Below are 22226 nucleotides of genomic sequence, written 5' to 3'. Positions count from 1 at the left end.
TGCCTGTTGGCAACTTTAGATAGGTGAGAGAAAAGCCTCCCTACTAAGGTTCTTCCAAATGTTCACATTGCTGCTGTTCAAAAAGATGGAAAGATACAAAATAAGCCTTGTTGACTTTATTTCCCTTTTAAAAAATATTTTATGAGTGACAAGTTTTAATTACTGAATAAATAGAATTCCAATGTAATTATGTGCCAAGACAAACACCGTTAATGTTCACAAAAAACTAGTATTTATAGTCTACACATGTATTTTAAAAAGTTATTTTGAAAGAGTGATACATAGAGGGGCAAAAAAAAAAGGTCAAATAATACACAACTGCAGATTCCAGACTGCCCACCTAACTTGTCTACTAGCTTCTCAGAGGCAATCACTACTACTGGTTTCTTGTGTATCCCAGCAGAGATAATTCTATGCATATACAAATGTTTACTTTCAGAATACCTTTGTTTTACACAAATGGCAGCATACTATACCCATAGTTTCCAACCCTTTCCTCATTTAATTACCTTGGAAAAATTTCTTGCCAGTACTACAATACCTCTGTCTCGTTCTTGTGCTGCATAGTATTCCATTTTTATTTTACCCTCTGCTCGCTACTTGTTCATTAATTTTATTTTGTATCCCTTTGTCTTACTCTGTATCTTTTGTCCGTGTGGTACAGTGAGTTGTTTTGCTGACAGAGGAAAAAAATTCCTTTGTGAATCAGGTCAAGCCCCCAAACTGTAGCCAAAGAACAACAAAGAGATGAGCTGCACCTAAGGGAGAAAGCATGGAGAATGATCTGGTCACAACTGTTAATTCCTGTTCTGTCACCCAGCTGTGTAAGCCTGGACAATCACTTAAGCAATCTGGATTGATAAAATGATTTCTAAGATTCCTTTCAGCAATAAAGTTCGAAGATTTGCAACTTCCTGAGAAGATGCAGCTACCACATTCTGTTTAATATTTTATACATTCACAACATCTCATTTGGTCTCAGGTCAGCAAAAAAGATAAAAATATTTTGCATTTAAAGTAAACACTCTAACATTGAAGATTATGACCAAGGAAATAATTTGAAAACTTCCCAAAGGGTTCACTTCTAGTTTTCTAGATACTATAATACTGCAATAAGAGCCATCTCAAATCGGAAAGCTAGCATCAGCCATCAACTGTCCTTGCCCTGAATTATCTCTTTGTATTTTTGCAGCAACCCTAAAAAAATACAAGCTTAAAGATGAGGAAAATAAGCTTCATAAAGATTAAGTTAACTCACCTAAGGTCATCCAGTTTGCTTCCCAAATAAACTGAATTAAAGTGAATATTCATGGGAAGATTATAATCTCAGTTTTACTTCCAAGTTTTCTACATGACTCTGGGTATATACTTTGCACTGATTCTCTCACTGGTTTTTAAAAAAAGAAACAAAACCAAGGAAGGTTTATTTAAAAGCTGACTATAAGTACTGTTCAAACTAACAAAAGTTTTTGTCTTATTTTTCTTCCCAAAGGAAAAGGAATCATTGAAGAATTTCTTTGCCTAATCTAAGAAGTAACCAAAAATGAAAAAAAATCTAATAATTAAATCTGGCTAATGTAACAATTCCTTTTCTAACAGACCATCTTTTCACTTTTGTTGACCTGAGTAACTTCAATATCTCTTCCTAAAGACACCTAGGAAGTTCAGAATAATTTTTTATATATTTTCCTTTCTTATTTATTATAATCTGTTTTTTATACCTGAAACTAATCCAACTCCAAACACAGGATATGAATGGATAAGTTATTTTAAAAGAGAAAATTATTTTCTCCATAATTAAAATGCACCAACTTGATGCACTCAGATTACTTTAGATGAGCACATTTGTGTTCAGCAAATATATCTGGTCTTTCTTCAATGACATTGCAATTGAATTACTAGGTGCAAAACAAAGAATGGCACAGATCCACACACAATGGCTCATTGTCTTCAATGATGACAACATTATTGGGATCTCTCCTGTATTTGTTCTTAAAAAAAAATTTTTTTTCTCTCTAAAAAGGACAGGTGGAAAAGCATTTAGTGGGGAAAACTAATTGGGTTGAAGTTTAGCTGTAGGTGTAAATTAAAGCTAAAACAGATTTGAATATTTTCTGACATTGAAAAACTGAAAAAAGGCAGGCCTGACTTATATTGAGTGCCAAGAAAAACCAGGATCAGATTAAGCATGTTTTAGATGAATCACAAAACTAATAATCCAAACTACTATCATCTGGTCCAACTGTTCTCAATCCTGATTATACATCAAAACAACCTATGAAGTTTACCAAATATACTGTACCAAACCCCAAACATACTAAATCAAAATCTACAAAGTTGGGGCCTAGACATGTGTTTTAAAAAAGCTCAAAAGGGGGCGCCTGGGTGGCTCAGTTGGTTAAGCAGCTGCCTTCGGCTCAGGTCATGATCCCAGGGTCCTGGGATGGAGCTCCATGTCAGGCTCTCTGCTCAGCGGGGAGCCTGCTTCTCCCTCTGCCTGCCGCTCCCCCTGCTTGTGCTCACTCTCTCTCCATCAAATAAATGAGTAAAAAATTAAAAATAAAAATCTCAAAAGATAAATGTAGTAGATATTGTTGGTTGCTCACCATTTTTCCTAATCTGAATCCTGATTTTAAAAAAATTATCCATGCTGTCCCCATATATACCCCATGTGCCTCAGAGAAAGAGGATTCCAAGCTCCAGGAGACCCAACTGGCCTATGGGTTATTCCATACCCTTTCCCAGTGACTGCCTCAGGGATGGACAGGTCTAAGCTACTTTAAATCAATGAGACCCAAGGATTTGGTGGCAAATCCTGGGAAAGCTTTTGCATATTAAGAGAAGGCCCTTGGAATCCAGCCTGACTCCTCCACTGCATGTAAATGAAGATGAACATGGCTCAAATTGCTACTGGCAATCATCCCATGACCAGGAGGGTAGCCAGCCTTAGGATGATGCCAATGCCGCAGTTGAAAATGGGAGAAAAAACCCCTAGAGGCTCTTGGTGACACTACTGAATCACTGGATCAGAAATACTAAAGCCCATTCTATCAGCAGACTTCATGATAATGATTCAATACATTTTATTAAGTCCTTTTAAGTTGGATTTTTAGTTACTTGCATCTGAAAGCTAGAGTGGTCCCACCCAGTACAGCAGTCTTTCAACCATAACAATCTGTATTAAATAGAAACCATATAAACACCAATTCATATTTACTTAATCTATAAATGAGGTTTTCTTTCCTATTTTAACAAAGAAGGAATCTTTTAAAAAATAATTTATATGTGGTTATATTTTTCCAGTATTTGAGCTGAATTGTATTTAAAAGTTTATATTCATTGCATTCACTTCATTATTTACTCAAAGTTTTTGCTATAAGCTTTATCTTGAATGTGTAAGACCATTCGCCGTGCATAGAAGTCCCTGTATTCCTCTGGTAATTCAGCCAGTGTTTTTAAAGCTCTGTCCAAAATTTGTGCAGCTCTTGATGCTGCTGTAGGATCTTTGTTTCCATAGGTATCTGTTTTATCATAGCATTCAGATGGAAGGTGCTTCCAAAAGATATTCACTCCCACTCCAAACTCTTCAGAAATTACGTTATGGAACCATAAAGCTGGAGAAAATTTAAGGGGAAAAAAAGTTAAAAATAAAACCTAGAGTAAAAAAAAAAAAAATAACTAAAATGTCAGTGAAATATCACAAATTGCATATAGCCAGTGTAAGAAATTCTTGTAACTAGATCCCTTCGTTAGCACACTCCCAGCTTTTAACAGAATCATTTTAACTTTTATGAATTGCCAACCAATTTAAAGTGTCAATAACACAACCCTACTTTAAAAACCTTTGGAAATAGCAATTTTCCCTTTTAACTTGAAAGACATAATAAAGTTATATTTGTTTTGTAGTTCTGTAATTTGGGGCTATGTTTTCTGTTACTTGTTTACACTTCCTGAGTCATACAACCACATTAAAAGTGTTTATTTTTTATACACAGAACATTTCAATCATTTGAGGAGTATCTCTGACCTTTTCTGCCTCAGCACGGTACTTTTGTTCTCAAAGACTTCCTATTCAAGCTGCATATGGTTTTCTAACTTGCTTAAATTTGCATTCCTTGTAGCCTCCTTAGTTTTATACTTCTATTTGTAATGGAATTATAAATGTCTTATATTTCTTTCGGCTCCTGTACAATAAATATATAAAACTAAAGCAAATATTTTGGTGGTAGAGAAGATGAATAAACTTTATCATATGATATAGCTAATTAATTTTTCACTTCCTCTAGAACGTTTCTTTGTTTTCAATTGAGTCTGAATGTTTTCAAACTATAGGTGCTATAGGAATATGAAAGCAACATCACAATATAACCAAGGTGAAATACTAGTCATGTAAATGGTGCACCTGGGTCGTTCAGTTGGGTTAAGCGTCTGGTCTGCCTTCGCCTCAAGTCATGATCTCAGGGTCTTGGGATGGAGCCCCCTGCTCAGCGGGGAGTCTGCTTCTCCCTCCCCCTCTGCTCCTCCCCCACCCCTGCCACTACTCTCTCTCAAATAAATAAATAAAATCTTAAAAAAAAATACTAGTCACGTCAAAAAATGTTTAATCTTGTGAATGGGAGAAAGTAAGATTTACAAGATGCTAAATTTTAGAAACAAACTCATTCTAAGAGTGCTCTAGGAAAAACAAAAACTTAAAATATTTTGATTTGCAAAACTAGTTTCAAACATGGATTTAATCTTAACTACTCTTTCTTTCAGAATCTTTTTCCTTATTCAATATAACAGGAAAAAAGCTAACCATTCTGTTAAATTTAAATGCAAAGATGGGGATTTTGCTTTTATTTCAAAATATATGCAAATGTTAAGTATTTCTGGCTCTTTTTTTTTCCTTAAGTTGTATACAGAGTAAGAGAAAACTGCATAGCTCTTAACCATTCTCTAAAGATACAAAACCAAGAAATTTAAATAATAGCAATGGGTTTAAACACTAGTGTACTAGTTGTTTACAAAGAACATAAGTTAATGTATCAAATTTTTATAGATAATCAGTTATGTTAAGGTCATTGTTATCAGGCCCCTTGGGGAATACAAAGATGGCCAAAACATGGTTCCTTATCCTCAAGCAATTTATATGTAGCCCCAAAGGAGATCATATTTTTATTAATACTTTTTTACTTAATTCTGTCACTGAAAAAGAGGTTTTTTTTTTTTTAAAGATTTTATTTATTCATTTGAGAGAGAGAGAGAGCACAAGCGGGGGCAGGGGGCAGGGAGAGGCAGAGGGGAGGGAGAACCAGAGTCCCCACTGAGCTGGGAGCCCGACAGATTCCAGGACTCTGAGATCATGACCTGAGCTGGAGGCAGACGCTTAACCATCTGAGCCACCCAGGTGCCCCCAAAAAAGAGGTATTAATGATTAAAAATATATTAACTTAAACATGAGAAATACAACTATACAAACAATTTGTTAATGCACTCCTTTAATCTTAATTATGATTTTTATAATCTTAAGGTATTCACTTCTGAATGCTTACAGATGTTAATTATATCACTAATTACTAACAACTAATGCCCTATTTATTGTACAAAGAAATTAAGTGACACTAATTCAGACCATAGAAAATAATGCACACAAAAGACATCATAGGTGTTGAGATTATAACAATTTGATATTTAATAAAATCTTTAATCTGTTTTGGCTTTGAAATATATTTACCATTTCTTGGTAAATACTTAAGTGACATAGTTCTAAAATATGCAGTATTTTTTTTTTTTAAAGATTTACTTATTTATTTTAGAGAGACGGGAATGGGGGAGGGACAGAGAGAGAGGGAGAGAGTCTTAAGCAGACTCTGCGTTGAGTGCAGAGCCTGACATGGGGCTCCATCTCACAACCCTGAGATCAGGACCTGAGCCAAACAGAGTTGGATGCTTAGCCCATGGTGCCACCTAGGTGTCCCAATATGCAAATATTTTAGAAATGATTAAAAAGAACCAGGTATAATCTTTTCCCAGATATAAAGTATCTTGTTTGATGTCATTTAATAACTTAAAAAGAGTATAATGTTATATAGATTGCCTCTGAAAAGCAAGATCATTAATTTTATAAGAATTTGCTTAAGCATACTTTAAACACACATACACAGGTGTATATAAAAATCAACTTGTATAGGACAGAATACATATAACAAACATACATTTGTACTCAAAAAATCATATAATGGATGAGTGACAGAGTACAGATTTTATAAACAGGAAGTGAATGAGGTCTAGAAATCTTACCAGGAATGAATAATACATCTCCAGCTTTAAGGGAACATTCATACCTTCTAGCCTTGGAAAACAGTGGATATTTAGCTAAGTCTGGGTTATCTATATCCAGTACTTCTGATTTAGTACCTGAAAAGTTCCAAAAAAGGATAACATAGATTAAGCAAAGTTAGCATTTCTTAAAAGGTAATCACAAATATAAACTTGAAAACTTACTCTTTTCTGTACAATTATTTATTATATCCACACTGTAAGAACAATTACCCTTCTCCTGAAACCTAAGACAATTTTCAATGATCCACCCTTTATGACTACTGACATCCATGTAATATAATTAAGAAAATCTGAAAATTTCATTGTTCATATAGCCTATCATTACCTACATACATGTGGAAAACACAAATACATCATAATTAGAAAGAGGCCCTAAGATGTTTTTCTATGAAAATAAAGAGGTTTCCCAAGAAGAGTAACTGAATAGACTAGACTTTTGAAATATAAACTTAAAAAAAAAGTACCTGATAAATATAAATACTGGGCATCTCGAGGACTGAATAGTACAACACGCTTTTTTCCTGTCACTTGTATTAAGAAGTTATCCATTACCTGAAAGCCAATAAGAACTTATGGATAAGCAATATCTAAAATTTAAATAAACAGAACCAATGGTATATTCCAAACAATTAAATGTAAATCCTATCCTTTAGTAAGACTTGACTCACATTATCTAAGACATTTATAGTAATAGTCTAACAATGTAAACATTTATATTGTAAATGAAACTGTTCCTTTATTAAAGATATTCCTGCAGCACTGCCTTAAAATGGGAAGGACTGGCAAGCCATTAAGAAATCTGAGAACTATTTGCCCTTGCCCCACCAGTATGACAGGGAGGGTAGTTAGACTTATTTGAGGCTCTCCTTGATTAGTACTTCCTTATCTGTCAAAGAATGCTATATGGCCAACATTAGGCAACAGATTGAAAGCACTTAGAAAAATTAAGTGCTGGGAAAACACAAGGTACTGCTGTAATCAACCATCACTAAACTCTTTTAATATATATGGCCAGCCATAATTTAGTTATAGGCATCTTGATTTCCAAATTCTTTCTACAGGATTGTAACCTGGCAAATTTTCTTGATGTACTTATTAATGGAGTAATCTTGACTATTTCTGCATACACAAGGGTACACTTTGCGGAAAATGTTAAAAGGCAGAGCTACATAATTCTCAGCCAAGGAATTAAAATATATACTAAGCAAGATATATTCATAATTATTTACATATCGTTTCTACCTAAGCATTTTTCCTTTCATTACTAACCCTTTTCTTATGTAAGCCTTAACTACATAACAAGCATTCCTTTGACTTATTTTTAATGTAAGAAAAGCTGTTTGGAATTCTATTATAAATCTAGATAGTGATACTAGTTAAAATTTAAAATAGTCACATAATACAATTAAAAATATATTTAAGTCACCACATCATTTATGCAAAACTTTTAAAAAATATACTAAGAATTTATGTCTATCTCATTTAATTAGAGTTATGATGTTAAAATCCTCCCAAGGGGCCCTCAGCTGAATTATAACACACTTATAAAACTTAATATAGCTTGATTTAGAGCTTTTTAAAAAATTATCTTTAGAAACCTATTAGGTATTGCCTTAGCCTCCTAAATTTCTCCACCCAACACCAAACCATACACAATATTCTTAATGTGTTTAAAGTATTTATATGCATATATTTAAGCAAGTAAAATTGTAATACCATAGAGTAAATGATCAGGGACAATATTCTATACATCTTGGTGCTCAACAAATACAGTGGACATTTCACATTCTCAAGGGATGTATAATCTAAGACCTTCAGAAATCCCCAAATTCTTATTACTGGAAATGGCTCTCCACAAACTTCTGCCTTTCTCTTGAGTAACAGTTCCATCTAGTCATGTGTATCATTTCCACATCCTCATTGTCACAACCTTATTGCTTTTTCCACTTGTACAACTTTCCCCCTCATCTGGTGGCCATTTTTCACATATTAAAAACCACTTCATAAAACTAACACACACACACACACAATATAATGAATCAAGACCACCACCACAGAGAAATGCAAATGTAAGAAACTAGGCTATAGCATTAGTTAAATAATTTATTCCCATATCACCAACTTGCAGAGCACCCTGTTTTCAAATCTCATGTTTCAGCAAATTATGTCTCCAAGATCTTTAGGGTAGTCTACAGAAAGCTGAAACTGTAAATGTTATGTCTATAAATGCTAAATATCTACTGTAGCTTCAGATTTCTCATTTATGTAGCATACATCATAGTGGGTCCAAAGTTGTAATCCTGGTGAGCTAATTCGAAAAACACTGGAAAAGAACTGCTCCTCTTTGAAAAATTTTGGAAACTTAATATCTCCTTCCAGTAAAGGAAACTGCTTTCTGATATCTGCAACATCCTGCATTGAGAGAAACATGGTAAGAATTTTAATAATGCAATATTTGTATAATGCTTGTTTTACCTCAGGCTGTCATCAGAGCCCATGATATTAAGGAGGAATGGGGTAAAACTGTTCATTGCTTTAAAATACTAAGTGATGATAGTCAACACATGAGCTTTCAAATGAAGGAATAACAGACTATGTAACAGACTGCAGATTCAACAATATCAGTACGGTTAAGCTTAATATGCTTCATTAATTGGTTCTTCCTATTTAGACAACAATCATACAACTGCCATCTACTCCAACAGTAAGTATTTAAAATTTAGGAGTCAACAATTTGAACATTATTAACTATGTAAAACCTCTGGGTTTTACTGAGGGAAGAGACTAAAAGAAGTCAAAGAACTAAATGGGAACAGAAAAGGAAAAAACAGAATCTTACATGATCATTTTAGGGACCATTCCTTAACAATGCAGCCATATTAATTTGACTGAATACATGTCAAAGCTTGTATTAGTGAATTATTCAGTATTTTAATAATTATTTTAGATTATATTTTATTAGCTGAATGGCCATCTGTAAAATATAGTAGAAAGGATTTTTTAATTGTGTAGAGATTAGAGGAGTGACTTTAAACACGAAGATACTATGGTCCTACTTAAAAACTAATCAACTTTTAATAATTTTACTTTTTATCTTTTAAAGATTCATTTATTTATTGTAGAGAGAGAGAGCACGTGCATGCAAGCAGGGGAGGGGCAGAGGGAGAGAGAGAAAATCCTCAAGCAGACTCCCTGCTTGAGTGCAGAGCCTGACTCCGGGCTTGATCCCAGGACCCTGAGATCATAACCTGAGCCGAAATCAAGAGTTGGCCACTTAGCCAACTGAGCCACCCAGGCACCCCCTAATAATTTTACTTCTTATTCAAGGGCAGAAATCATTGAGAAAAGAATGGAAAAAAGATGAAACAGGTCATATGTCAGGCAATAAGTATAAAAACTACAGTGCCAGTTTAAATATATACATCCTTTAGGTTTTAAGCCTTTGTTCTACATTCAGAATTCTTACCTTTCTAGGGTCGTCCCCAAGTGACCGTAAGTAGTACTTCTCATCCTTAAACACCCCAAAGAAAAGTAACATAAATATTCATGTGAAAATAAAGATGGAAGGAAATGAGTTGTAAAATCTAACCCAGTTGTTTTTGAAACAGTTCTGTTTTCTTACCCTTTCTACTAATGCTCTCTGGTGGCCATATGAAGAAATGTCTTTATAGGCTACTTGTAATAATGACTGGATCCACAAAATATTATATAAATATGAAAGGCAACACATATCTACTCTATCTAAAACACAATGCTTAATTCAGACTTTAAGTTATTTAGACTCTTAACAATAAGACTTAAAAGAATTCTCATTTGTATAACACACATGATCTCAAGGTATTGTTGAGGCCAATAACAAACTTCTTAATATAATGCAAATGTAGAATAGGAGATAAATATGATAATTAAAATTTCAGTAATACATTTTTTAAAAATCTGGAACACTGCATTTTATCAAGTTAAGCCTACCACTGGTCATATAAATTCTCAAGCCAAATCCTTTAAAGTCAGCTCATGTATGAATTAGAAATACGTCATTTCAAAAAAAAAAATGTCATTTTAGAGTAGTAAATTCATGTTGATACTTAAAAAAAAACTGCCAGTTACCCTTCACTGAGTAGCTGTAAGAGAGAACTGTTTGAATTATAAAACACTACTGCTGCCTGCATTTCCTCTAAGAATTAGGGAACTGAGATACTGGGTCAAGCACAAGGGCAATCCAACTCAGGAATTCTGCCTCTTTTATAACTACACTGACCATTATAACACAAAATTCAAAAATCCATGTTATTTACCTTAACAACGTATTATAAATCTATGACCAAAAATTTAACTCTACTCTCAGATCCAGTGTTTTTATATTTTTAAGTAATACCAGATAATTTCTATAAATTTATTATTGGCTAAATAGGTTTCAAAGTATGCTCTTCAAAATTCTAAGAGTTTTCTACCAGTTCCTATGTTCTAGGATTGGAAAAAAAATTCATGGGCAGACACAGAGGTGCACTGTGCAGAACCCCTTTAAGAAAGAATTCATTGCTAGTTGCAGAGTGTGATTAACTTATGGCTGCCAGCCATTAATTCTTTCAGGTCTACCTCAGCCTTTCAAGGTCATGCTCTTCTTGGGGTAGCCCCAACCAATGACTGAGCAAGATGGTAAAAGGCTTAGACTTTGCCACCCACACAGGACTCCACTAACAGGCAGTCTTTGCTCAGGAGTTCCACAGTGAGCTGGCAGAGAGTCCATCAGATCTATGTCACTGTCTGATGGCTTCCGCCTACCCAATCCTTCTCTTTCTTTTCAGGGATATTACTCCCCAGTAAACCTATTTGCACTCCTAATTCCATCTTAGCACCTGCTTCCTCAAAGACTGAAATACTTTCCATAATTTTAAGATATAAATATACATGTATAGTCAGTTGCCCTTTGAAACTTTCCTTTCCAAGGGTAATGAGCAGCACAGATGTAAATAGCCATGAAATGTCAAGTGAAATAAAAGAAACAGAGACAAGATAAAGGATTTACATCTAAAGATTATGGAAAGTATATAAATAAGATGAATATACACTGTTAGTTCAGGTATAGTTAATGAAATCAGTTTTAGTAGACAATCTTATCATACCACAGAATCACAGACCTGCAGAGTTTGGAGGGATCCTGGTGGTAATCTGGTGTGACCACTACCTGTTGAAACAACTGTGAGCAGGCAGCACCTGTCACTACCAAACTGGCCACCAGCCCGGCTGGCTCAAATGCAGACAACAGCTTTATTCAAAGCTTAAAAAGCAGTTCATTTTCAAAATGTGCTTTTGAGATAACCGTGAATTTTTAAAAAATGTATTTATATATGAGTCTCAATGCTTTATCTCAAGATCTCTAAATTGAATTAAAACTGGATTATAATGTAAATAAGAATTCTTCTGCATTTAATCCTGAACAAATGTTATAGCAAATACAACAGAAAACACATTGATAACAATAATAAAATATAGAAATAGTCTAACAGTCAATAAGATATGAAAATAAAGTTCTCCTTCAGCATTTGAACTGAATATCAGACCAAAGCATTTTCTTTTCTTTTCAAAAGAGAGTAAGCACAAGCAGGGGGAGCAGCAGAGGGAGAGGGAGAAGCAGGCTCCCCGCCGAGCAGGGAGCCAGATGCGGGGCTGGATCCCAGGACCCTGGGATCATGACCTGAGCCAAAGGCAGCTGCTTAACCGACTGAGTCACCCAGGCGCCCCAGACCAAAGCATTTTTAAAGAAAGTTATCATTAATCGCTAACATTTAGTAAGTAGTTTCCACATGTCAGGCATTGTGCTAAGTACTCTACAGATTTTATTTAGTTAACTGTCACAAAAACCTTATCAGACAGGTACTATTATTGTTCCTATTTTATAGATGAGTAGACAGAGGTACAGAAAAATAATTTGGCCAAGGTCTGAGATCTAATAAATAGCAAAACTAGATCTACTGGCACACACAACCAAACCTTAAAAACAGCTATCAGAGAAGACTACAGCTCTTACATATCTAATATTCTTGTATAAGAAAATCCACCTAGTATGTACGTATTAATGCTTTCTAAAGAGAGTATGTTCAAAGCAGTTACCTCTGAAATAAAGAATTCTTCATGCTTTTCTTCAGCTGCTCTCTGAACCAACTTATCAAAAGGTAAAGTTCTGAAATAAAGACAAAAAAGCCTTGGACTCAATAAACCAACTAGTAATACCCTTATCACTATATATTGGCTTGTTGGAGTTGTATATGCTCTTCTGTTTTACAATAGCCATAATTTTATTATAATCTATTATGTGGAATTCTAAATTTTCAAAATTCATTTGGCAGTATGCTTATTTGACCTAGATTGTCTAAAATTATAATTTCAAAAATTAAAGACTTCTAAATCTATGGGACAGATGAATCCTTCTTATGTCAATACCCTCCTATTCCAAGTTACTGTTAGAAAAATGTCTCTATGGTATCCGGTTACCTCTGGATATACACAAACTTTCAAATGTGCTACTTCAAGTGTCATGGCAAAACAAGTCTTGTGACTGAGGAATGGGACAAACTACTAAGTGCTACTTTGGAAGAGATAGTAGGTAAATGGTCCAGTAAGACCAAGTCCTTCACTCTCACTGATCTTCCTGCCTTCTGGCACTACCACAGAAAACAGAAGCCCACAAGACTGCTCTCAATCTCCTTCACCACTCTTGTCATTTTAAGGCTTCTGAGGAATACCTCAAGGAAAATTCAGGGAAGTGACCAAGTTTTATTCTTCTTCAATATTTCTGTTCAAATGGCTATCTCCTTCCCTGTGATAAACAGGGCTGAACATCACAGAAGCAGTTCATTTCCTTTTATCTCACTATTGAGCCTGGAGGGCTACCATTTCTCTGGGTCCCATCCCGTCCCTTCACCATTCTAGAAGCAAAAGTACTGATCCCTACATGAAGATGATAACAGTAACATCAAGACAAAGAAGTCCTCAAAAGCATCTGGGTCAAAAGCCTCTCCACCCAACCTGCATTGCACTCCAGCCTCCAAACCTCTGATTAAGAGTAGTAGTCTTTTCTCTCCTTTTTTCCTTTTAGCCTTTTCACTCTTACCACCAAATATCTTTCCACTTTAAACCTGTACTGAGGAAATGGGGAGAAAGGGTTAGCAAAAACCCTTTCTCCTTCTCTATAAGAAGATGACCTTGGGCTTACCTTTTCCTAGCAATGCTTTTGTAGAAAACCTACTGGGTTAAGATAAATGTGGAATGTCACCTGTGATATCAGTTAACATTGTTTATTGTAAGAAATGACCCCTGATTGATGAACTATGTCCGGACTGAAAGGCTGATGAGTGGATTATTAAGAAGCAAAAGATACGGCTTCCCTGTGTGTGGTATAACTCTTGTAATTGAGTTTGTCCCTTGGAGGAACCTAGAAGCTAAATTCATGGGCCATTTCATGTCACTGGTTTCTGTGGACTATGTGGCTTCCTTTAGCTAAGGGTGCTTCTGTACCCATCTTTATAGTCTTTCTTGTTCCCTTGCAATTAAGCTGTCACTTGGTGAACCAAAAAATGGCTCCTGGATTGGTACAAGGACTCCCACTGATACTATACTGCTAGAATGTGGTTTCCTGCCTTGTATCCTTTTGTAAAGCTAAGTGACTCTGATGACAAATTATGGACTAATAGGTCCTGTGGGCGCGAATGTCAATCTGAACTTGAGGACATTGCTGATGATTATGTATAAGAGTGAGCACTGCAAGAGAGAAGAAAGGAGTCTGCCATCTGCTCAGACCAATTTGCTACTACAGTTTCTAGTTAATTATATCAACAAATTTACTTGGCATCCTCCTATGCAATGTTTTCCATCTCTGACCTCACCATAGACCCTTCATTCCTAAAGCAACTTTGAAGAATTTAGGGAAAATATGGAAGCCCCTCAGGTACAGAGCTACCCCTGTAATTGGTGCAGTTGCCTAGGCTTATCTTTTTACTAGGGAAAACTCAGAAGTTTTTCAAGACCTTTATAAGAACAGGGCAAATAAAGTAACTCAAATCAGAGAAGCAGAACTTGGGTGCTCTCAGCAATCTTTTTCCTTAGGTAGTGGTGCCTATCAGAGCTTCTGAGAGAGGGGGGAACAAGGTGTGAATTAGGAATCCTCAGACTCAAGGTTTTCTTCTATCCCAAGCATGTTTCAAAAAGAAGGACATCTGCTATTTAAGTTTCATCCGTCTGGACTGGTAACAGACCAGTAAGGGAGGTAGTATCAAAGAGGGGTTAGGATCATGGGTTCTGTGGAGTCAGGCAAATTTGGATATAAATTTGGTTCCATTATTTCAAGGCACATGATCTTGGGTAAGTTACCTAATGTATTTAAGCCTCCATTTTCTCAATTGTATAATTATTGAAAACAAAACAAAACAAACTACCTCACAGGCTTTCTAAATTAAATCTAGGACGCATGGCACAGTACTTGATATATAGTAAGTGCTCAGTAAAGGAAAAATGGTGGGATTAACAACAATGATAATGTACCCTTCAGCAGCATGAAAGTGGTTACCAACATTAAGAAAGAGGAAAAAAAAAATCTTCAATGTCCTGTTTCCCATTTGCAAAGGCTGCTTTGCAAAATCAAGATCAGGATTAATAAAAGTATAATAAATAGTAAGAGCAGGATGATAAAAGGAATGAGATGATGTGATAGACAGAAGCAGTTAAATAAAGCTATATTAAGAGTCAGACCGATTTATTTCTTTAAATCTATGACCAGAAGAATACCAACAGTATTCTGCCACCACACAGTACTCCTCTCACTCATAGTACCCTGATTCTGGAAGAACACTGAGAGCCACCAAGAAGAAAGAAGTAAAAGCTAAGACCTGGAAATGTATTGCTCTTCAAATATTTAATAAGCAGAAATGCAACCTTAAACTAAAGTGATGACAATGATATATGTGTGTAGGATTTCTTCCTTTCTAGACTCCTGACCTAGATGCCTCCCTTCTTTCCTACTCCCTGGTAACTGCCAAAAATGACGACATCTATTTTTTTCTTGCACTAAGAAAATAATCTTGCAACTCTTTAGCAGCTCTTGTGAAAGGCCTGGAGAAAGCTGGGATAGGAACTATTACATAATGTATGCGATTCAAAAACAAGTTTTGAGAAGTTTATGGAACACGACAAAACAGCAAAGCAATTCAAGATGAAGTTTCAATACCCATTTGTTATGGCTTTGGACTCTCTGGAAAATAAACATCATTAACTGCCAGCTTAAAAACGTTCATCATTCCAGCACTTTCTTCCACCTTTTTGATTTAATAAAAAATGAAAAGTTCTTACACTTAGAAAAACTTGTGGCAATTAAATTCAATTCACGGCCTATTAAAAATCAAAACTATAATGGTGAATATTCAAAGAATCAAAAACTGAGAAATCCTTTGGCAAGCTGCTATATGAGCTTGGAAAACTCTAATGAGAAAGGAAGGGCTCTGGACATTAGAAGCTCTGTTTAACTCATCTCTAAACTCTGGAAGGAACAGTGAGAACCATCTTTCTTTAAAAATCAGTCTTTTGTAAACTACATGGTTTTTTAATAGACTGAGTTTGCTGGAAACTGCACGTGCAGAATGTAAGTGTCTTTTAACATTTTTAATGAAACATGGGAATAAATAACATATTACATCTATAAGATTACAACATTTAAAACTTTCAAGTTCAGACACTCAACAGCTTTTAACTATCTTACTTACTTTTAAGATATCCTAAAGCATAAAATGACAACCACAAGGGAAATTAAAAGTATTTAAGGGTATTTTGTCAAAAGAGAAAATTTAGTATGATTTTTTTAAAGCTATCCAAGTTGATGAAAAACTATACCAAACATAGCAACTACCTGTCCTTTATTTCTGGAGAGAGCAGAAAAAGAAAACATGGGCTTACGCTTCTGTCAGAATAATTACAAATTAGAAAATCTTCTAAAAATAAGAGCATTAAAAATCAAAATAGGTTATGAAGGAAAACTTTAGAATTCATTACCCTAGATAACAATTACTAATGCGGATCAATTGATGGAGCACTGAATGAGTATAGCACACCCAACGTAAGGGTACTCTAACTCCAGTTACAGAAATCCAGTTCCTTCCATAGCTCCAGAAGGTATCAGGCATATACCCTATTTGAAAAAAATGGTGTTTGAAAATGTTTTTATATAACCGTGTAAACGCAGAATTCTTGTCTTTTAAAAGCTATTCTTTAAATATCAAAGTAGCCAAAAGATGAAATGCCATATGGTCTTTGTATAATAATACAAAAATATTTTCAAGGCTTAAAATAAGTTATTTGTAGTCCCAGAGTAAACCTCAGAAGAAAATACCTATATACAAAGTTCTTACTAATGAAGTCCATCTGGGCAACTGCAGCAACATGAATCTTTACTTCTTTTCTCCCTCCAACTTGGCTCAGGTAATCCACTGTCCATTTGCTTGTACATGCCCCCAAATCAATTCCTTCCAACACTAGGGGTTTTCTCTGTAAGTGGGGAAAAATATACAACAAAAAATTAGGGAAGATGAACAACATATCTGGAGTTACATTTGGCAATAGAAGGACAAAAACAATTAAGAAATGATTCTTGATCCTAAGATGCTCAAACTCAAACCTTTAACAATTCATGCTACAAAGCAGGAAGAGCATCACTGTAATATACTTAGAACAAAATTTTAACCTTAGGAAAATAAGCCAAATGAAACAGCAGTACCATTACTAGCTGAGAACAAGAAATCTGAACATTATTTAAAGCATTTTCAGGGTGCCTGGGTGGCTCAGCTGGCTGAGCATCCGACTCGTGATTTCAGCTCAGGTCATGATGGGTCATGGGATTGAGTCCCACATCTGGGCTCCAGCACTCAGCAGGAAGTCTGCTCAAGATTCTCTCTCTCCCTTTGCCCTCCTCACCCTCACAACTTGCGCTCTCAAATAAATAAATAAATCTTTTTAAAAAGGCATTTTTACAAGTGTTATTATGACAAAAATATAAATGATTAAAATTTGTATTTTATAGTCAAATATTGTTCGTAACTTTTTATTTTGATACTATTTCAAACTTGTGGAAAAGTTGCAAGAACAAAGAACTCCCATATACCTTTTACTCTGATTCACCAACTGTTAATTTAACATTTGCCCCATTAACTTTATCATTCATTCTCACTCTATGTTGTGTATAGAGAGGACCATATTATTAAAAATAATTAAATTTTTTCTTAACTACTTCAAGGTATTGCTGACATACTTCTTTATCTCCAAAAACTGGAGTATATTTCCTGAGAACAAAGACATTTTCTTACACAGTCACAGAATAATTATCAAAATTACATTTAACACTGATATAATACTACTTCACAGTCCATATCCAAATTTTGCTAACTGTCTTAATAATATCCCTTATAATTGTTTTTTGTTTTGTTTTGTTTTCCCATTTCTGAGATGCCACACTGCATTTAGTTGCCATGTCTCTTAATCTGGAACAGTTCCTCAGCCTTTTTCTTCCATGATCTTGACGTTTTTGAAAAGTACAGGCCAGTTATTTTGTAGGAAGCCTTTCAATTTCAGTTTATCTAATGTTTCTTTATGATTAGATTCAGGTTATGCATTTTTAGAAGGAATGTACCAAAGAAGCAATGTTGTGTCCTTCTCAGTGCAACACATCAGGTAGCACATGATATTTTGCCCTATTACTTGTGATGTTAATTTTGATCAACTGGTAATTCCTGCCTAAGTATTGCTATGATGAACACAAAAATTATGACTTTTAAAAACTCCATCATCTTCTACATTAGTTGGCTTTCTGATGTCAAAATGAGCTAATTTATTTATTTATCTCCATTAATTTTATTCACTTGGTTATAATCTACTGATATAATTTTGATGTTCAAATTATCTTAGATTTGGCCAGTAGGATCCAAATCAAGCTGGCTCTTGTGACTTTTTACCTGAACACTTCCTTACTTCATAGTAAAGAAGACACAATCCAGAATCCTTTTATACTCTTTCCATCCCAGCCCTACAGTCATTTCTTCAAGCAGCTCTGGTTTCTTTTAAAGGGTATGTTACTTAGAAACCATGATCTGGGCGTTAGGTGTGTTCATTGTTATTGGGGTATCATTACTTCTAGGCCTTCTTAGTGGACAGAGCTAGGAAATATGTGGAAGTCTGTGTATACTCATTCCCCCTTTTCCCAAAAATGCATGTGTGCGCATGCACACACACCCCCACCCCACATAGGTATATACCATATCTATTTATCTCTCTCTTCAAGCATATGTATATACTATACACACACACACACACACACACACACACACACACACACACACACGCACTTAATGGATGTATCTGTGAACGAACCATAATACCTCTAATACTGATACCTCAATTCTGATCTTATACAAGACTCATTTTACTTTTTGTTTATATATTTGTAACTCCTTTCTCCTAACAATGAGAAACCTCGTTCCTATTATCCTCAATGTTTAATCAATTGCATAAATTCAAAGTAAGTACTTTCACAATTGCTAAGTCATATCACTATAAAAAAGCAAGTCTATTAACTAGAGTTCAGTATTTGTTTATAGTTTTTTTTTGTCTTTAGACTGAGGATATACAATATGTACTGTGTTCAAAAGTGACTTGGGTTACTTATTTTCCTCCCCCTTATTATTTTTTTAGATTTTATATTTGAGTTTTGGGTTTTTTAATCATCCTCATCCTTAATTTTATTATTACTATTACTTTAGAATGTAAAACATTAATGTGATCCCCAAAGTCAAAACTATACAAAAAGGTCACCCCAGCCACATTCTTTCACCTCATCTCACTCATCCCCTATAGCTAACCAGTCTCATTTCTGGCTTATCATTCCTTTTTTCCACCCCCCGCCCCCCAAAGAGACCAAAAACATATATACTTCTTTATTTCCCCTTCTTTTTTTCACAAAAAGGTGGCACGTATGTATTTTCTTTTGTAATTTGATTTTTTTAAATCTAAAAACATATCCTGGAAATCACTTCTATCAATTCAGGTTATCTCCCTCATTTTTTTTTTTTTTTAGATTTTATTTATTAATTTGACAGAGAGAGACATAACGAGAGAGGGAACACAAGCAGGGGGAATGGGAGAGGGAGAAGCAGGCTTCCCACGGAGCGGGGAAGCCTGATGCGGGGCTCGATCCCAGGACTCTGGGATCATGACCTGAGCCGAAGGCAGTCGCTTAAGGACTGAGCCACCCAGGCGCCCCTCCCTCATTATTTTTTTTTTTTTAAGATTTTATTTATTTATTTGACAGAGAAAGACATAGTGAGAGAGGGAACACAAGCGGGGGGAGTGGGAGAGGGAGAAGCAGGCTTCCCGCGGAGCAGGGAGCCCGATGCGGGGCTCGATTCCAGGACTCTGAGATCATGACCTGAAAGCAGACGCTTAACGAATGAGCCACCCAGGCGCCCCTCCCTCATTCTTTTTTACAGCTTTGTACACCACAGTGTAAATGAGCAATTTAATCAATCACTCTCCTGTCCATGGTTTTGGGTTGTTTTTTTTTTTTTTAGGTTATTTGTACTAATCCTCAAAGTAAACTCCTAGAAGTGGGACTGCTGGATCATAAAGTAAACATATATACAGTTTCGTTAGATATGCCAAATTCCCCCCCACAAGGGTTGTACCACTTGGCATAAAGTGTGAGAGTGCCAGTTCCTTCACAGCCTCACCAAGAGTAGTATTTTTAAAAATCAGCCTTCTGATTTTTTGCCAATGATAGATAAGAAATGGAATATCAGTATGGCTTGAGGTTCTCTTATGAGTAATGTTGAACACCTTTTCATGTTTAGAGGTCATTTTATCTTTTTTTTTTTTGTCAACTGCTCACATTTTATCAGACTTTTGGCCTTTCACACCCCACCCCTTTAATTTTTAAAAGTTCTTAAATACATGGGCTTCTGTGGCCCTTTTATGAAACATGTTGCCAATATTTTTTTCCCAGCTTGTATTTTATGTATTCAAATTTTAATCTTTTACTACACCTGAATTTTCAGTCATAGTTAGAAAGCCCTTCCACAGACCTACATCATAGAGGAATTTACCTATGTTTTCTTCTAGTACTGTGTAGTTTCACTTTATATTTGCATCTCTGATCCATTTAGAGATTACTCTTGTGTATGGTGTCAGATATAAATCTAATTTTATCATTTTTTAAATGACTATCCAATTGCCCCAGCACCATTTATTTAAAAGTTCCTTTGCCCCAGTGATTCTTAACATACCGTGTTTATCACATACTAAATCTCCATATAAATGGAAATTTACTTCTGAATATATGTAGATCTCCAGACTTTCCATTCTATTTCTCTGGTCTATCTATTCATGCACCTATATCACACTGTTAACTATTAAAACATGTTAAAAATATGAAGCCTATGCCCCCTCGTAGATTTTCTTTAGTGTTTCCAACGAAAGATCTTGTTCTCCAATTTCATTAATTTCTAATTTTATTACATTGTGACCAGAGTGTTGTTTGCAATTTTCCAGTTTATGAAACTTAGTGATGCTTTCTCTGTGACATATTATATATCTTGCCTGGGGAGATTATATTACAAAATACCCTCTGCCATGCATCTTACAAAGCATTTCCACATACAACATTGGATCTCCACAGTGGTGCTCTGCAAACATCTTATACTAACACATACTGAGGTGGGGGTGGGGAGTGCAACAACAAACCATCCAGCACTAGACTCACAAATAAATGAAGGCTTAGATCCTCTCTGTAGGTTGCTAACTCCCAAAAGAAAAAACTTCATTCCTGCTTCTTTAATACCGAGAACTATAGCTCTATGACCACCTTGTAAATACCAATTGAAATTGCGGGGAGAGAGGAGTTCAACCAGAAGCATACTAACTATAACCTTGTCCGTTATTTTTTTCTTGAAATATCTGCTGGGCTCTTAGTCTCAGTTTCTCTGAAGTATGGCTTCCCTTACAAAGCACTCCAAGTAAAAATACTTCTCTTTAATATTTTCCTCTTGAGTTTTTCTCTTAAAGAACTAAGGTTCGGATTACACATGTAAGAGCTTCCAACATCTGAATCAGAATCCAGGTTAGTTAGAATCCAAGACTGGTGGAAGTTTCCTGAGGGATTCCCATCGCTTCCCCTTTGGCTCAGTGCAGAGAAAAACTGCTCTTCTGAATCCAGTAACTCGAGTACACTAACAGGCACCTTTCGGGCCACCAGCGGGGCGGTGAAACCTCCTCTAAACTTTAGGAAACCCGATGCAAGATGGGGTGGCAGTGGGAAATCTCCCTTCGTTGCCACAGTAACGGAAGGAGACAGCGTAATAGAGTCCCAGAAAGGCCACTCTTCGCAGCGAGCAGTGATGACTAGGGAAGCCGTTTCTCGCACTCAGCTCTCCGCTATCATCCTGCTCCCCAGAAACGTGGAACCATTCTTTCTGGAACACTTAACAGAGGATCCATTCGACATCCCCCACGCGCCCTCTCCCCTAGCCACAGAGCCAGCCAATCAACCATCTTCAGCCGCCCGCTGCCTCCTCCCCATAACCTGGGTTTCGGGAAACCAGTTCGGAGCCGCCCAAGTGGTAGGGAGGCCCTCACCTGCGGGTAGAGGTGCTGCAGGAACCGTTCCTGCGAAACGCCCTCAAGCCGAGGTACCGAGAGACTCTCCCAGGCCATGGTTGCTCACGCCCGTCCTCTTCCAAGTCCTGGAAACCGTGGCCTGACACGTCCCTCAGCATGCCATCCGCCCGGAAACACAAGCCGGAGAGAAAAGGTCCGCGGGACCGACGGACTCGCAAGCGCGGCTGCTCGGGGAGCTGGGCCCGGGGCTAAAAGGCCTC

The 22226-nt window shown here is 36.0% G+C and overlaps 1 protein-coding gene across 2 annotated transcripts; it reads right to left on the bottom strand.

Annotated features, from left to right (window-relative positions):
- Window positions 1-101: 101 nt before the first annotated feature.
- On the bottom strand, window positions 102-22117 carry TYW5 (tRNA-yW synthesizing protein 5). Of its 2 annotated transcripts, XM_025893964.2 has the most exons (8): window positions 21985-22117; window positions 16700-16854; window positions 12436-12505; window positions 9791-9835; window positions 8599-8736; window positions 6789-6876; window positions 6283-6399; window positions 102-3614 (listed from the first exon to the last, which is right to left on the bottom strand). In XM_025893964.2, exons 1-8 carry the CDS (start codon window positions 22060-22062, stop codon window positions 3358-3360), a joined length of 948 nt encoding a protein of 315 aa, XP_025749749.1. In that variant the 5' UTR covers window positions 22063-22117; the 3' UTR covers window positions 102-3357. The 2 variants fall into 2 exon arrangements, with proteins under 2 accessions (XP_025749749.1, XP_025749750.1); XM_025893965.2 differs by lacking the exon at window positions 9791-9835.
- Window positions 22118-22226: the final 109 nt, after the last annotated feature.

The sequence above is a fragment of the Callorhinus ursinus genome, unplaced genomic scaffold, assembly GCF_003265705.2.
Source record: "Callorhinus ursinus isolate GAN/ISIS: 27379988/994484 unplaced genomic scaffold, GSC_fseal_2.0 scaffold2, whole genome shotgun sequence".
Taxonomy (NCBI): domain Eukaryota; kingdom Metazoa; phylum Chordata; class Mammalia; order Carnivora; family Otariidae; genus Callorhinus; species Callorhinus ursinus.
This window is presented reverse-complemented; position numbering and strand designations above follow the sequence as displayed.

What these genes read in the sequence shown, in the direction of transcription:
- TYW5 (XM_025893964.2), bottom strand. Translation starts at nt 22,062, where the DNA reads ATGGCCTGGGAGAGTCTCTCGGTACCTCGGCTTGAGGGCGTTTCGCAG. An exon ending in AAGAATTCTTTATTTCAGAG is followed by an intron (nt 9,836 to 12,435) that starts GTAACTGCTTTG and finishes GGGGTGTTTAAG; the next exon opens with GATGAGAAGTACTACTTACG. An exon ending in CCAGTATTTATATTTATCAG is followed by an intron (nt 6,400 to 6,788) that starts GTACTTTTTTTT and finishes GGAACTTTTCAG; the next exon opens with GTACTAAATCAGAAGTACTG.